This window comes from Clupea harengus, chromosome 4 (assembly GCF_900700415.2).
Source record: "Clupea harengus chromosome 4, Ch_v2.0.2, whole genome shotgun sequence".
NCBI classification, from domain to species: Eukaryota; Metazoa; Chordata; class Actinopteri; order Clupeiformes; family Clupeidae; genus Clupea; species Clupea harengus.
The window spans coordinates 7,447,803-7,464,035 of NC_045155.1; the positions used below are offsets into that span (position 1 = coordinate 7,447,803).

General features: G+C 43.9%; 1 protein-coding gene across 2 annotated transcripts in view; it reads left to right on the top strand.

The window, feature by feature from the left end:
• Nucleotides 1-437: 437 nt before the first annotated feature.
• Nucleotides 438-16,233, top strand: part of lamb2l (laminin, beta 2-like) — a 47,700-nt gene continuing 31,904 nt past the window's right edge. The window contains exons 1-2 of one of the 2 annotated variants that reach the window (XM_031565965.1): nt 438-659; nt 9,513-9,584. In XM_031565965.1, coding sequence (XP_031421825.1) covers nt 9,521-9,584 — 64 coding nt within the window. In that variant the 5' untranslated portion in view covers nt 438-659; nt 9,513-9,520. Of the gene's footprint in view, nt 660-7,041; nt 7,175-9,512; nt 9,585-16,233 lie in introns of those variants that run through there. The other variant, XM_031565964.2, reaches the window with a different exon arrangement.

A 16,233-nucleotide genomic window follows, 5' to 3' on the forward strand; every position in this document is an offset into this window, starting at 1 on the left:
GCTGATGCCATAACACATGTCGTTTGACATGAGCTGAGAAATGAAGTACGGTAAGTTACATTTGTCCCCATGCTACTGTACCTGGACTCCCCTTGTGATTTTCCCTTATACACCTCTCATGTGGTTTCATTTCAATAAGATGTCACACATAATAATATATCAGTCCGAGGGAGCAAACCATTAGTTTTACTTTTTCTTTTCACTTTACCTACATTTTTATGCTAATAGGCTACTTGCAATATTAAGTAGGATTTTTTCATGCAGGGCTTTTAGCCTAGTTGTAATGGAGTATTTTTGACATTGCTGTATTACTACATAACTGTATTGGTAAAGGATCTGAATACTCCTTCCATCACTGTGTAAACTCCACACGTGCAAGTCACGGTACCTAACCCAAAAACACATGAATCAGTTGTCAACCATGAGCATGTCACTGGCGAGGGCGGTAACGGTCGGTTGTCGGAACACATTACCATTGTGGCGGCGGGGCGACTTCCTATCTTGGAAATTCTTTACCTGCCTGAAACGAAGCTCGGACCGCTGTTTATAGCTCCTCCCAAGCAGTAACTGTACCGTTGACCAAAGTGCTAAGAATTTAAACAGGTGGACCGGTGCGAAGCAGTACAGGCACATCTCGGCAACACGAACAGGAACAATAGGTGAGGTTTGTGGACGCCCTTGAGCTATTCGGTACAGACTTTAAATGAAACTCGTTCCATTAAACTGAAACTCGTTCTTTAGTTTATGGCGAACTTGAACAACTTTCACCTAGTCTACTGCGCAGCTTTAGTGATTGAGTGTAGTGCGTGATTTCTATTCAACCTGTGCATGACAGGCTACGTGGTTACATGTTCACATGTTTTTGAGTAAATTAATACGGGTAAAAGTTTAACAACTGAAGTTTACTCCTGCTGCTTCTGAGAAGCTACCGACATCTTAAATAATACTTTGGGTACTTTTGCACATTAATTACACTTTTTAATATTATGCTGTGCATCGTGTGAGTGTGTGTGTGTTTCTGTGTGCAAAACTGTCAACATAAGTGTCAACACAAAGAACATTATCGTAGACCTTTGCTAGAAGTGCCTTTACAATGAAGTGATGGGTTTTCTGTGGTGAAGTCAGTGGTTTTGAGTATGATATTGTCTGGCTGGAATGCCACAGGGATTGTCTTTTTGTTGACTACTCCCCTAAAGCTGCCGGGATTATGTGTTAGATGTGCAAATAATCATCTTTAATGCATTATAAATATGGTACAACCAACGTGTAAACTATATGTCCGATGCATATAGGCTACATTACTTTTTTGTGATTGCTTTCCTCGGACAGGTGACCACACCTGTGTATTGTAGAGGTATTGTAGAGGTACAGTACTCAGTATAGCTCATCTCATATTAGAGATCCCAGTATGTTGTCGTTACGAAGAGCATTCATTATGATGTCTTAGTTTATTTACACTGAACCAAAGCCGGCCTAATGTTGCCCCAGTCTTGATTTTTTACACAGGGTTAGGGTTTGGCTCCTGTGTTTGTGACTTCATGAGGATGGAACAGCGGGAACGTGGGCTTGCCCCTGGCGTCACTCTGGGTTCCCTCTTTCCCTCTGCCACTCCGGCTCACTTCGGTGGCCTTGCAGGAGCTCGGTGCTGCCTGATTACTGACACTGTGCCCTGCATTCCTCAGGATTAGAGATCCAGAATAACAGAGGCGCGAAACACAGAGAGGGTCAGGAACCCCGTTTGAAGACATATCAGGCTTGTTTTCATCGAGAGCCCTGCTTCACTTAGTGCTTGTGTTTCACAAGGGCTGATCAATGCATGGGAAGAGAGTTTTCTCCTGTCGGCCATATTTCTCCTGTCAGCCACTGTGTGGTTTCTGTGTTTAAATGAGAGAAAGACAAACTTTTAGAGGGGTGCCCCCCTTCAGAATGCCCCCAACAACCCCCCCCCCCCCCCCCCTTCATCCCCCAGGCATTTGGCATGTTCCCAGTGGCACCAGTGCGGTGGAAAGGCTATGGGAAAGGAGCGAGCTTCTCTCTCTCTCTCACTTGGCTTAGTATTGCTTTAATCGGCTCTTCTCTGACCTTTGGTCTGGTTGCTATGGGCGTCCGCGAAGGTTAAGGAGTTCCAGGAGTCCAAGTCCTGAATGGAGGGAGACCCCTCAGGTTCACCACTGTGCAACCTGTTAACACTCAGAAGATACACAGGATGATCCACCTCAGTCATGCGAACAGCTGTTTATGCTGGAGTTTGCCATACCTTGGGGATGAGTGTCAACTAAATGCCAAACAGTATATATCTGCGTTGCCTCTGTTATGTGGATGCAATACTGCAATCAAGCGTGCATTCGAGAGATAGTTAAATAGGAGTCTCCCTCTCTTTCTTTATCGCTCTCTCTCTATCTCTCTTTCTTTCTTTCTTTCTTTCTTTTACACAGAAGCAACTCACATCCTCAGAGATGAGGTAATGATGCATCTAGCTGCTATTTAGGGAGGCACTTGATTGCGTGTGGCATGTATCCGCAGGAAACAATCCAAATGCCAGTTCAGAACCTGTCAAAATATCCTGTCTGTCTCCTTGCTCTTTACTAACAAGCGTCAGCAGTCATCTTTTTCTGAAGTCCAGCAGTAACTCATGCACTGAGAGGTCCATGTTGTGTTGCCTTTTTCCTTTTCTAAGCCTTTTGTCCCTGTTATCTGACCTTCATCACAGATGTAAAAATGTGTTTCCTTGCTAAAGGAAGTCCTCTTGTCCTATTCTGTGCATGTTGTGCACACTGGCTGGTCATCTGGTTTTCAGTAGTACATTTTGATGGAAATAAAAGAGCAAAAACACTATTTATGTTTTATGGCCCATTCAGGTAACCCAGTTTTTACCCATAACTTTTTCCTGTTATGACCTTTAACATGATAGTTGTAACAGCGACAGCTTAATAGTGCTCCATTCAGTAGCAGCATCTGCAAACCACTTTGTTTGATGAGCTTATTTGTAGGTACCGTGAAGCAGACAAAAACATTGTTGTGAACAGAACTCAACTGATCAGCACAGTGGGCTTCCCCCCTGCAAGCTCAGAATGCATCAATCATAAAAAAGCGTCCATGTCCATTTTCCTTGTCAAAAAAAAAAAAGGGTTCACGGGCTACTTATTCTGCTGGGGCTTCACATGTCAAGGCTCCTCACGGCTACTGTTCGGTCTTGCCCTCTGGAAAGGTGCAAGGTGGTGAGCTCACTGTATGTAGTTCAGGTGTGTCAGGGTGTCTGGTTAAAGATTAATTCCCATGTCTGGATGGAGGCAGGAAGTCAAGGCTGTGGAGCCTGCAGAGTTTTTCAAAGAAAGATGCAGGGGCCTGATACACGGTAGATTATCTCTTAGAGAAGGTGAGTGAAAGGACACGTACACACACACACACACGCACACATACAAACACACACACACACACACACACACACACACACACACACACACTCACACACTCACACACACAAGGCATATGTGCAGCCTGATAACTTGCTGTGTGAAGACAGCTTGGATGATCTGCCACTCATAACATTGCCATTTTAAGGGAGTAAAGAGTAAAGCAATCATTCTCTTCCTTTCTGAAATCTCAGTTGATGTCCACATGTCCAACCCAGATAACAAATCAGTAATAATCAGTTCACAGCCCTAAAAGGGTTCAGAGGTGCTGCATGCTTCTGTAAAAATGTGCAAGGCCTTCCCCAAATTATTTCAAATATGTATTCTGAATCAGGGGTGGTCTGGTTCTCCCACCACTGCTTTGTGGAACCTTTGATAGATTGCAGCTGGTTTGTAATCGCAGACTCCATGTAAGGTAACAGTGTCAGCACCATGTCCTTAACTGGCTGAAGGTCACCAGAAGAATCAAGACATTTCTGGAGTTGTCCTGTGGTGATGAGCAAAGTGTCCTGACCTGTAGTTCAGGGTTCATCTTCAGACCCAACAGAATGTACTCGCCCTGTCGTTCTGTCAACATTATTCTTGATATGATGTCCTGCTGATTTTCCACTGCTCATAAGCTAGACTTTCATATTCTGAATTTAGAATTTATATCACCTCTATCTCAAATGATTGCAGTCGCCTCTCTCTATCATTTGAGAAGACTTAAAAGGTGGATGTTATGATCTAGTCCATATGAATACTGGTTTAATCTTACCCCCTTTGTGACTGTTTTGCTTAGACATTGTCTCTACTTGTCCTTTTACACTCTCTCAGGACATGCTTGTCCTTTGCTCAGACAAGAACGCTCAGTGGCAGCTCTTTGTGATGCCGGTGATTATACAGAAGAGCTGGTATTACCGTAGCTGTGTGTGTTTAGTGCTTCTCCATGTTCTGTGCCTGACCCCGATGCTGAATGTAGGGCTGTGGCCTGCATTTGAAAAAAATACACCCTCACAGGCACATGAACACACGCATCCAGGGACAAACCCACACACAAACACACACACACACACAACACACACACACACACACACACACACACACACACACACACACACACACACACACACACACACACACACACACACACACACACACGTGCATATGCAGCTGTGCACACACATTCACGCAGATACATACAGACACAAGAACTCTTAGATGCAAACACCACACGCACGCTTACACACACACACACACACACACACACCACACACACCACACACACACACATACACACACACTTCCTTTCAGTCCCCCTGGATTGGCTAAATTACGTGCCTCAGAGACATTCTGCACCCTGATGGGCCTGGAGGGAAAGGAAGATAAGGCAAATTTAAACATCTGAACAATGAGAACCTTGGACAACTAGACAAAATATCCAGAGCCTGCCATATCCATAGTGATACGTGGCAGTGTGTACCTCGCTCTGTGTATGTGTGTGTGTGTGTGTGTGTGTGTGTGTGTGTGTGAATGCAGAATGAAGCAGATGTCTTGATCTACAGTTAGTGGTGTCTAGACGTATTGCTTTTTAAATACAATGAATTCAATCAATTCCATAAGTCATTGTTTTTGGTTGCAGAGGTATGTAACCAATATGTATTGACTAATGTTTTTGAAGGACCATACCTGAGTCTTCCAGAAAAGTCTGTGTGAAAGCTATCTAATCTAAAACCAGGAAGTACACTCCTGGTTTATGACCGCTGATGGATCCAAATTCTCCCACAATAAATGAATCATTATTATATGTGAAACTATTTATTAACATGCAATTTTTTTAAAGCACCTCCTTATCGAGCAGTCAGTCGCGTCATGTATGGCAGAGCGAAAATGACCAGAAGAAAAAAATAATTGAGTGCGGCTTTCCATTTGTCCTCCCTTACTTTGCGTTGTTGCATAGCAACATGTTTTTAATGTGATGTGAAAAGAAACTAGCGCAGGTGGGTGTGGGTGTGGGTGTGGTTGGTGTGGGGATCGCACTCGTGTTCAGACCAGCAAAACAGACCACGTGTGAATTCACTGGCAAGGAAAGATAACAACCATCATTTAACAGGCCTGTGTTAGACTCCCTGCCTTAGTATAAAGTTTTACTTTTTAACCCCTGATGCTTTTGCAATCCCTAATGCAGTGTATTCACGGAGACCACACCAGAGTATTTACAGTGCAAAGACATCTGTAGGTCTGTTAAACCCAGGCCTATCCCTCTGGACCTCTAGTTAGGAGTAATTTCATTTCTCCCCCCTAAAACATAATTGAGTGCTGCTTGCTGTACCATGTCAAATCTTTCTCATTTTGGAGGTTTCGCATGCATAGCTTTTTTTTCCCATGGCTAAAATAAACGTGTAACTCTTAAGATACCACACAGGAAAGGAATTTTAATTCTACCACAAAGAGAAAAATATGTCATCCTTCATCTGAAACAGGTGATGTGAAGACATCCCTGACTGAGTAATTGTTCTCATCCAGTCAGAAGAGAGAGAGAGAGTGAGAGAGAGAGAGAGAGAGAGAGAGAAATTCCTGCAATGGGAATAATGGTCCTCTAAATGCTTCCGTTTGCTCAATCAGTTGACGGGCCCAGTCATAATAATATAATGTCACTCGCTAGTAGGGTGGTCATGACAGATGAAGTGGGAGAATGATGACATGGCTGGAGATGGAGGCGGTGCAGTGGCCGACCTGGTAGACGAGTACGATGTTACATTATGGAAGGTAGACGGGGGTTTTTGGTACAATATCCAAGGTGGCTTCAGAAAAATCGAGTTTTGTGATCAGCTGACTCATTTTGCACACCAATCCGATTTTGAAGGAAGGGGGGTAAAGATGGTGATGGGTTTACAGTGGCTGCTCTGAGAGCAGCGGCTGCTTAGTCTTGCTTATTGAATGCTCCAGGGTAGGCAACCACACAAGTATGGAATCTGGCGCTTCCTTTGATAAAAATTGCATTTTTGAAATACAGACATTTTCTTTGGCTTTGTTATACTTTGCAATTGCTGATGTAGCATATCAGACCATAGTTACTTGTCTACAAGGTTTGCTCTATGAACAGCTCTATTAGTGCTGTGCATCCATGTGTGTGAGTGTATGTAAGTGTGTGCATGTGTGTGTGTGTGTCTGTGTGTGCTTGAAGGGGGATGTATGTCCAGAGGATGGCCAGGGCACAGTTTCCCTCCTTGCACCCCAGCACCCCCCCACCCCCCACAATCAACACCACAACTTGCCCACCCCTCACCCCCTCCTCCCTTTTCACTCCTACCCTACCCAACCCCTCCCGAAAGAATGGGGCAATGCATTCCGCCAGCCTAGAGACCAGTCCCCCTCTTTCACACAGTGGCTTTGGAGTGACAGCGGCATTTGAATAAGAATCACACTCCGTTCACCCCATTGCTCCGGTGACATGGGGGAAAGGGAGGGGGGTGGTTCGGGGGACTAGAGTCCAGACCTGTGATTGGCTGAGTGCTTTTTTTCTCTGTGTTTTTACTCGGACACAGCCAGTTGTGCTTACAAAGTTTTTTTTTCGACCCTCTCTTTCCGCACACACACACACACTCTCTCTCTCACTCACACACACACACTCCCAAAACACTTTCTCTCTCACACACACACACTCACTCCCTCACTCCCCTCCCACTCTGTCTTGCAAGCTGGCAAACCGCACAAACACTGAGACTGCCTGTGAGAGATTGTTCTCCCACAGAGGGACTGTATCAACACGTGCGAGTTGTGTGAGTATCCAAAACTTTTTATAATCCTATTAAGAGAGCATAAATCCCCTCCGCCAGCAAGGTCTGTCCCACACAGACGCCTAGGAAAACCCCTGGAGCTTGGATACAGGTTCCCTCTGGGAAGATGTACTGTCGTATCAGCTCTGTATCATTTTTGATTTAGCTGAGAGGATCAAGTTATAAAGATGTACCTGTTATAGTTTAGGTTTTCATAGGAATCTTTACAAGGTGCGTGTGGGTGTTCTTTGTCTTTTTTTCTGAGGAATTGTTGTTTTTTCCTTGAGAACTGTTGTTTCCCATGTGCACTTGACCATACCTACTTTGTGCAAGGTGAAGGAAATGTTGTCAACCTCGGCTACTTGCAAATCATTCCTATCTGTGGCACACTTGGCTTCTCTGAATTATTACGAGCAAATTATAAAGTGTGCCATTTCCTGAATGATTGTTTGCCAACATTGGGCAACACGACGTTCAGCAGGTGTACAGAATGATGAAGTTGTAGTGTGTAACTTCGTCTACATTGTGTATAACTGTGCAGTTATACAGTTGTATGTAGTTCTGTATAAGTTGTGTATACCAGCAGAGTGAGTTGTTTTGTATAACTCTGTGTAGCTCTGTGTAGCTCTGTGTTGTGTGGTTTGGAGGGAGGCAGCTCTGGGGATGTGTCCTGTAGGGATGTCGTGTTTGTCCTCCTGTGGGAAACTGCAGCACTGGTATTGTGCCATGGTGGGGGGCAGCCCGGTCAGGCTGACAGCCTCTCTCTTGAGCAGGATGAAGTGCCTGCAGTGAAGGGGCCAGCAGGGGCGATTGGGGGGCCGGGGCCTCCCTCTCCACTGCAGGGCCACACAATGTTCAGTCCTGCCCCCCAACATCAACTCACTTACCAGGCTGCGAAAAGTGCTAGATAGAGTCTGGACTGCTGACTGCTGCTACTGTTGGTGTTGTTGTTGTTATTGCAATTGCATGTTTCCTCTACCGTGGGTCATTTGCTGTTAAAAAGGAAAGGAATACTTGTATTTGAAAGCTTGCTGTTTTGTCACCATTATTATGTGTAATAATGGAGTAATTCATCTGTAAAGCTTTGAAAACATATTCTACATGCATATTTTACTCCTCTGTGCACATTTCACTGGCCTTCTCTGTATTCCTTGAAATGAAAACATAGTTTTGCCCATGTTGTACGAACCATAACTTTCACTAGCTACACTTTCACTCTCGCCATTGGCCTGTCCTGTAATGAGGAAGTCAGACAGTGCTTGCCAGTTGGCAAAAGCCTTTCCTGTTCCTGCCTTTATGAGCCATGGCATGAAAGGTGAACCCTAAAAGAGGAAAAATGCCATTGTGGGAAATGAGGGTTTGAAAGGTCGCTATTCCTTAAGGCAATAATATCCACTTCTGAATGATCCTCAGCAGCGCAGCATGCTTTTTTGGCCTGACTCTTCGACCACCATTAGTGGCTGGCTGGCATCACCCCGTGACTCGCATCCAGTCCTTGTGAGTGAACCCTAAAAACAGGACCCCCCTTTTTTTGTCAGTCATCTTGGATGGTAAACGATGCTCAATTTCCACGCTCTCGCAGATCAGGGCCTGATGTGTGCACAGGGCTAAAGTACACACACACACACACACACACACACACACACACACACACACACACACACACACACACACACACACACACACACACACACACACACACACAGACACACACACACACACACACACACACACACACACACAGTTACACACCACTGCCTTTCACCTCTCTGTGTTAGCACACGGCCGTAACACCACCCGTGACCTTGCTGGCACCTCTCATATCAACATAATTCCGAGACGGAATGGCTGAAGCAATAGAGAGGTCAGGGGCAATTCCGACACGCCCTGAAAACTTTTCCTTCTGTCAGTCACAGGGTGGTTACATGGAGTTGAGGAATCTAGGACCTTTGGAATTATGAAGTAGGAATTGCGATGTGGTACTTTCATAAGTCACATTAAAATCAGTGTATTGTAGTCGCACAGCATGGTATTCCCAACTGGGACATTGGTGGCTTAATTTTTAATAAAGACCTTATATGTTGGTGAATTTAATTAGCAAGTTGTTGAGAGGTATTTACTGTAGTGATGATGATAATTTATTATGGGGCTAACTTTAGATGGTCACGGACTAGTAAAGGAATATTAAGTTATTGCATCTGATACTGGTGTGGAATGAACCACAGTGTACTCACCGTGTCAACTAAACAACAACAACAACAACAACACAACAATAAACAATGAAATGAAATCCATTTCGTCTTACGTTAATGTGAACAGTTCTACGCTCTCTCTGTTTCAGCCTGCCGGATGTCTTCTTGTTTTGCCGCACAGACATCAGCCATGGCCAGGCTCTTCTGCATAATTTTGCTGGGTAAGTTCCGCTCTGTCAGAAAGACTTTGATTAATGTTTTATGTTTCCCCACCTGCAGGGTGCTTATTGTGTTATATGACATCATCAGCGTCATGCTCAGACACAGCCACAGAATAAAATGGTTCGAAAGAAGTCTGCAGTAATTACCTAGTTGTTAAGGACATGCCCAGGGAAAGAGAAAGAGAGAGAGAGAGATAAACAGACAGACAGGGGGAGAGATATAAAGATGGAGTTAGTTAATAAAAAATGAAAGAAAAGAAAAAAGGACAGAGCAATGGAGAGAGAGTTAAGGTTAGTTAACAACGAGTGAGAAAGAAAGCAAGCAAATAGCAAACAGCAATCGAGGAAGCAGGACACGCCTGTCCTCTAGTCAAGCTCCACCTTGACTCATTCTCTCCAGGAGGGCCCCTCAAACACAGAACAATCAGCACAGGCACGCACAGTCAATAGGAGCAGCCTCCTGCTCCCCTTCACACCTGCCCCTTGTACTCACCTCCTCGCCCTCTTTCAGCTGTTTATACATGGCTGCGTGACAACCAAAGGGGTGCAGTTAAAAGCATTGTGTGTGTGTGTGTGTGTGTGTGTGTGTGTGTGTGTGCGTGCGTGTGCTAATGAAAGGTGTGTACAGACGACAGTGGAAACTGTACACCGAAGACCTGGACAGCCCCCTCTACACTCCTCTCGCTCTCCTCAGTGCTCTCTCTATCCCCCTTTCCCTTAACACGACAAACATTCGGCAAACATTTGAACAGCGCTGAGGCCCTGAGGTGGTGTTCGGTGAAACAGCCCTGAGGTGGTGTTCGGTGAAACAGCCCTGAGGTGGTGAAACAGCCCTGAGGCCCTGAGGTGGTGTTTGGTGAAACAGCCCTGAGGCCCTGAGGTGGTGAAACAGCCCTGAGGTGGTGAAACAGCCCTGAGGTGATGTTCAGTGAAACAGCCCTGAGGTGGAGTTTGGTGAAACAGCCCTGAGGTGGTGTTTGGTGAAACAGCCCTGAGGTGGTGTTTGGTGAAACAGCCCTGAGGTGGTGTTTGGTGAAACAGCTCTCTCGCAGCCAGCAGCTCTTCACCTATTCCCGTCTCTAGGAGTCTGTAGGAGTACACTATGGGAGCTCACCTCGGCAGCTGTCATCACAACGGGGTTTATATTTACGTTTATGGGTGTGTGTTCTGCAGACGCCCCAATTACAGTCTCTCACAGCCAGTGCCTTTCAGTGTGTTTGTTTCCTTTCAGCAATTGACACGCTTGCAATGTTGTGTACAAAATCAAAGTGCTCTCAAAGATATTTTTTTTAAGTATTTTACTGTGTCTTTTTGCAGGCTCATGGATTAATTATCTCCATCGCGTAATTGTTCGGTCGCTGTCCAGTGTTCGGTCTAATACTTCTCACTGTCGAGGACTAATCTTCTATTTCCCAAGCATTGCGTAAGAATGTTTGGATTTCTCTCCACAGGGGTGGTTTGACACAGGATCTGAGCAGACAGGTTCACCCCTGGATCTTGGCTTGAGCGGAGCGTAGGCATGAGTTATTTTCGTTACATTTCGCTCTCAAGTCATCATGATTTTTTTGTTTGGTTGTGCAGGGAGGTAAAGAGGTCAGTTTTATAATGAGTAAACTTGAGTAAAAATCGTTGAGGAGAAGTTAATTGGCTCTTGTTTCAGAGTGAGAATGGAAACCGGACAGAAGGAGGAAGTTGGAAGAAAGAAAGAACTTTAATGATCCTGAACCGCTGCAGGCCAAGGTGGACAGACAATAAATTGACAGAGGAATTGACATCAGCTGTGATTATCGTTAATCATCATTATTCATGCATTACAGTGAACCAAAAGTTGACCTCTTTCTTGGAAAATAATTGTTCTTTTGTGGTACTCCACACATAAATTGTACATGATTGGCAACCAAAATGCTAACAGCTAATTAGTCTTGTAGGTGCCCTAGAGCAATGGAAATATCCACCGCCACTCCTTGGGTTACCTGAATTACCCTGACACACTTTGCAAAATGTATGATAGTATAGTTATCATATTGAACCACTGCTCTGCTGAAAGACTAACGTATGTTAACACCTCTAGGCCCACAAGGTCTGTTACCATTATGGCTTCCATCATTCAAAAAAGAAACTGCTGTTTATGTGGAGAGAAAGCAGGGAAGATCTGTCTGTCTATACTGGATGTAAATCTTATATCATCTATATTGTCTATGTTTATTATCCGGCTCCTTAGAGTGTTGCAAAAGAGTTCCATTGAACTGAATGGGCCATTCCAATGTTTCTTTATTATGATAGCTGCAAAAAATGAATGACCGCTGCCACTGACAATGAGTTGTCTGCATCTAATGAACATCTTTCATATCGTTCTGCAAGTAGTCGGTTAACTTTTCGTAACGGAAAGTGTGCGCCTTCAATACATAGACGCTTGATTTTAGAGACGAGAGAGAAAAAAGTAAGAAAGAGAGTGAGAGAGAGAAAAGGAGACGAAGAGAAAGAGAGAGAGAGTGTGGTAGAGGGTGATGTTGGCGTCGGCTGCCTACGCTCCTCCTGTCTGAAGGGAAACAGCTGTGTTTGTTGTGTTGCTGTGAGTTTACGCTGAGCTTGTTTTCATAAAAGTGTTGTTTTCAAAATGTGGTAGCAGGTATTATAGTTAATAGACATTCTCATGCTCTCACCTTCTCTCCTTCCCCTGTCTCTCTCTCACTCTCTCACTTAAGCTGATACAGTTCAGGATGCAGCAGTCACCATACCAAACGCACACTTCACTATACACCATAATCACCCTCAGAAGCTCTCCCTGTCATCTTTGTGTTCCTGTATTTCGTAATCCAGGAAGAGCATCATGAAGCGTTCTGCTTCCCTCTGCTCAGCTTCCTTTCTGAAGTATTGTGTCAGTCTATGAAACAGGCTTAGGAACTCTAACTCTAGAATCTCTAAATCATGGCCAGTAAAGAGCACCAATGCAGAACTATAACCAAAGATGTGTGTGTGTGTGGGTGGAGGCAATGACAAAGTGAACGCGATATCATGGTTTAGGTGAATTTACTGTAATGTGATGTGAGTAACTCCCCTGTCAAAGGATGAAATACAGTTCATGTTAAATGTAGCGTATCCAGCTGAGGCACAGTCTTTCGTAAGGCACCAAGCATTTACCTGTTTCAACACACCGTAAGCCCAGTCCTGCCATTTGAGCAGGATGATGTAAGTGTACAGTGATGAAACACATCAGTGCCGGTGTTAATACTGACAGAATTCACATTTTTAGATCGGCATTTCATGGGTTGAAAATTGCTCAACATGCCAGCTACTGTTTAAAATCATCCCGAACCTTACAAGGCTGATGCTGACATAGAGAGAACCGTTTTGGACTTATCTACGTCATGATATACGTACATTTGAATGGAGTACACTCACAGCACCTCCCCGCCCCCCTCTCAGCTCCTTGCCCGCTTTTTAGTTATTTTTTCAAAATCATGCAGTGGGTGGAGGTAAGCTCCAAGCTAGGGGTGAACTTACACTTTAACTTCTTCCTTTGTACCCATTGAGCACATTTTCTACCTGTGAGAGCTGCTAGTTTGGAAAGCTATGCTACATTTGGGCTTTATTGATCTCCCGGGAACAGCAGTACGATCTGCGTGTCAAATGATTGTTGATGAGTTACTTGTTTTTTTTGTCTGCGGGTGTTAACATCCCAGGCTTGGCTGATTATAGCTAAACCCTCATTTTCTAATCTTTGAAGACTTTTTAAGGAAATCTGTTATTTAAATCACACAGGATCTCAGGCATGTGTGGAATGTAGTGTAAACATCACTTGTTTTTCAGAGCTGTTTCATCAGGTTTTTTTTTTTTTGAAGGGGTGTCTGTTTGGTTTGGAGGATGGCAGCAGGACGTTTGCTATAGCATAAGTTTTACAAAGCCAGTATTGTTAATGTTAACTATGATTGTGGGTGTGTGTGTGTGCATGTGTGTATGTGTGTGTGTGTGTGGTGTGTGTGTGTGTGTGTGTGTGTGTGTGTGTGTGTGTGTGTGTGTGTGTGTGTGTGTGTGTGTGTTCATACTTGAAAAGAAAAGAGTGCACATCTTTAAATCTTTACCTGGTTGTTGTGAATTGTAATGGGGTTGACCAGGATTGCAGTCTCATGTCTTCCATTCTTTGCCCTTGGTATGAGTCCCTGGAGAGGAATAGCACAGAGGAATAAGTGCCCTTTCCCTTCCTTACCTGTGCAGTGCAATCTAGGTCACTTAAGGTTAGTTAATGATTTCAGATTAAAGATAATTAAGTCTCTCTCTCTTTCTCTCTCTTTCCCTGTCTTTCTCTTTCTGTCTGTCTTTCTATCTCAATTTTTTCATAAAAATCGTAAAAATCGTTGAGGAAGTTAATTGGCTCTTGTTTCAGAGTGAGAATGGAAACCGGACAGAAGGAGGAAGTTGGAAGAAAGAAAGAACTTTAATGATCCTGAACCGCTGCAGGCCAAGGTGGACAGACAATAAATTGACAGAGGAATTGACATCAGCTGTGATTATCGTTAATCATCATTATTCATGCATTACAGTGAACCAAAAGTTGACCTCTTTCTTGGAAAATAATTGTTCTTTTGTGGTACTCCACACATAAATTGTACATGATTGGCAACCAAAATGCTAACAGCTAATTAGTCTTGTAGGTGCCCTAACCACTGCTCTGCTGAAAGACTAACGTATGTTAACACCTCTAGGCCCACAAGGTCTGTTACCATTATGGCTTCCATCATTCAAAAAAGAAACTGCTGTTTATGTGGAGAGAAAGCAGGGAAGATCTGTCTGTCTATACTGGATGTAAATCTTATATCATCTATATTGTCTATGTTTATTATCCGGCTCCTTAGAGTGTTGCAAAAGAGTTCCATTGAACTGAATGGGCCATTCCAATGTTTCTTTATTATGATAGCTGCAAAAAATGAATGACCGCTGCCACTGACAATGAGTTGTCTGCATCTAATGAACATCTTTCATATCGTTCTGCAAGTAGTCGGTTAACTTTTCGTAACGGAAAGTGTGCGCCTTCAATACATAGACGCTTGATTTTAGAGACGAGAGAGAAAAAAGTAAGAAAGAGAGTGAGAGAGAGAAAAGGAGACGGAGAGAAAGAGAGAGAGAGAGCCTGTGTGGTAGAGGGTGATGTTGGCGTCGGCTGCCTACGCTCCTCCTGTCTGAAGGGAAACAGCTGTGTTTGTTGTGTTGCTGTGAGTTTACGCTGAGCTTGTTTTCATAAAAGTGTTGTTTTCATAATGTGGTCGCAGGTATTATAGTTAATAGAAATTCTCATGCTCTCACCTTCTCTCCTTCCCCTGTCTCTCTCTCACTCTCTCACTTAAGCTGATACAGTTCAGGATGCAGCAGTCACCATACCAAACGCACACTTCACTATACACCATAATCACCCTCAGAAGCTCTCCCTGTCATCTTTGTGTTCCTGTATTTCGTAATCCAGGAAGAGCATCATGAAGCGTTCTGCTTCCCTCTACTCAGCTTCCTTTCTGAAGTATTGTGTCAGTCTATGAAACAGGCTTAGGAACTCTAACTCTAGAATCTCTAAATCATGGCCAGTAAAGAGCACCAATGCAGAACTATAACCAAAGATGTGTGTGTGTGTGGGTGGAGGCAATGACAAAGTGAACGCGATATCATGGTTTAGGTGAATTTACTGTAATGTGATGTGAGTAACTCCCCTGTCAAAGGATGAAATACAGTTCATGTTAAATGTAGCGTATCCAGCTGAGGCACAGTCTTTCGTAAGGCACCAAGCATTTACCTGTTTCAACACACCGTAAGCCCAGTCCTGCCATTTGAGCAGGATGATGTAAGTGTACAGTGATGAAACACATCAGTGCCGGTGTTAATACTGACAGAATTCACATTTTTAGATCGGCATTTCATGGGTTGAAAATGGCTCAACATGCCAGCTACTGTTTAAAATCATCCCGAACCTTACAAGGCTGATGCTGACATAGAGAGAACCGTTTTGGACTTATCTACGTCATGATATACGTACATTTGAATGGAGTACACTCACAGCACCTCCCCGCCCCCCTCTCAGCTCCTTGCCCGCTTTTTAGTTATTTTTTCAAAATCATGCAGTGGGTGGAGGTAAGCTCCAAGCTAGGGGTGAACTTACACTTTAACTTCTTCCTTTGTACCCATTGAGCACATTTTCTACCTGTGAGAGCTGCTAGTTTGGAAAGCTATGCTACATTTGGGCTTTATTGATCTCCCGGGAACAGCAGTACGATCTGCGCGTCAAATGATTGTTGATGAGTTACTTGTTTTTTTTGTCTGCGGGTGTTAACATCCCAGGCTTGGCTGATTATAGCTAAACCCTCATTTTCTAATCTTTGAAGACTTTTTAAGGAAATCTGTTATTTAAATCACACAGGATCTCAGGCATGTGTGGAATGTAGTGTAAACATCACTTGTTTTTCAGAGCTGTTTCATCAGGTTTTTTTTTTTTGAAGGGGTGTCTGTTTGGTTTGGAGGATGCAGCAGGACGTTTGCTATAGCATAAGTTTTACAAAGCCAGTATTGTTAATGTTAACTATGATTGTGGGTGTGTGTGTGTGCATGTGTGTATGTGTGTGTGTGTGTATGGTGTGTGTGTGTGTGTGTGTGTGTGTGTGTGTGTGTG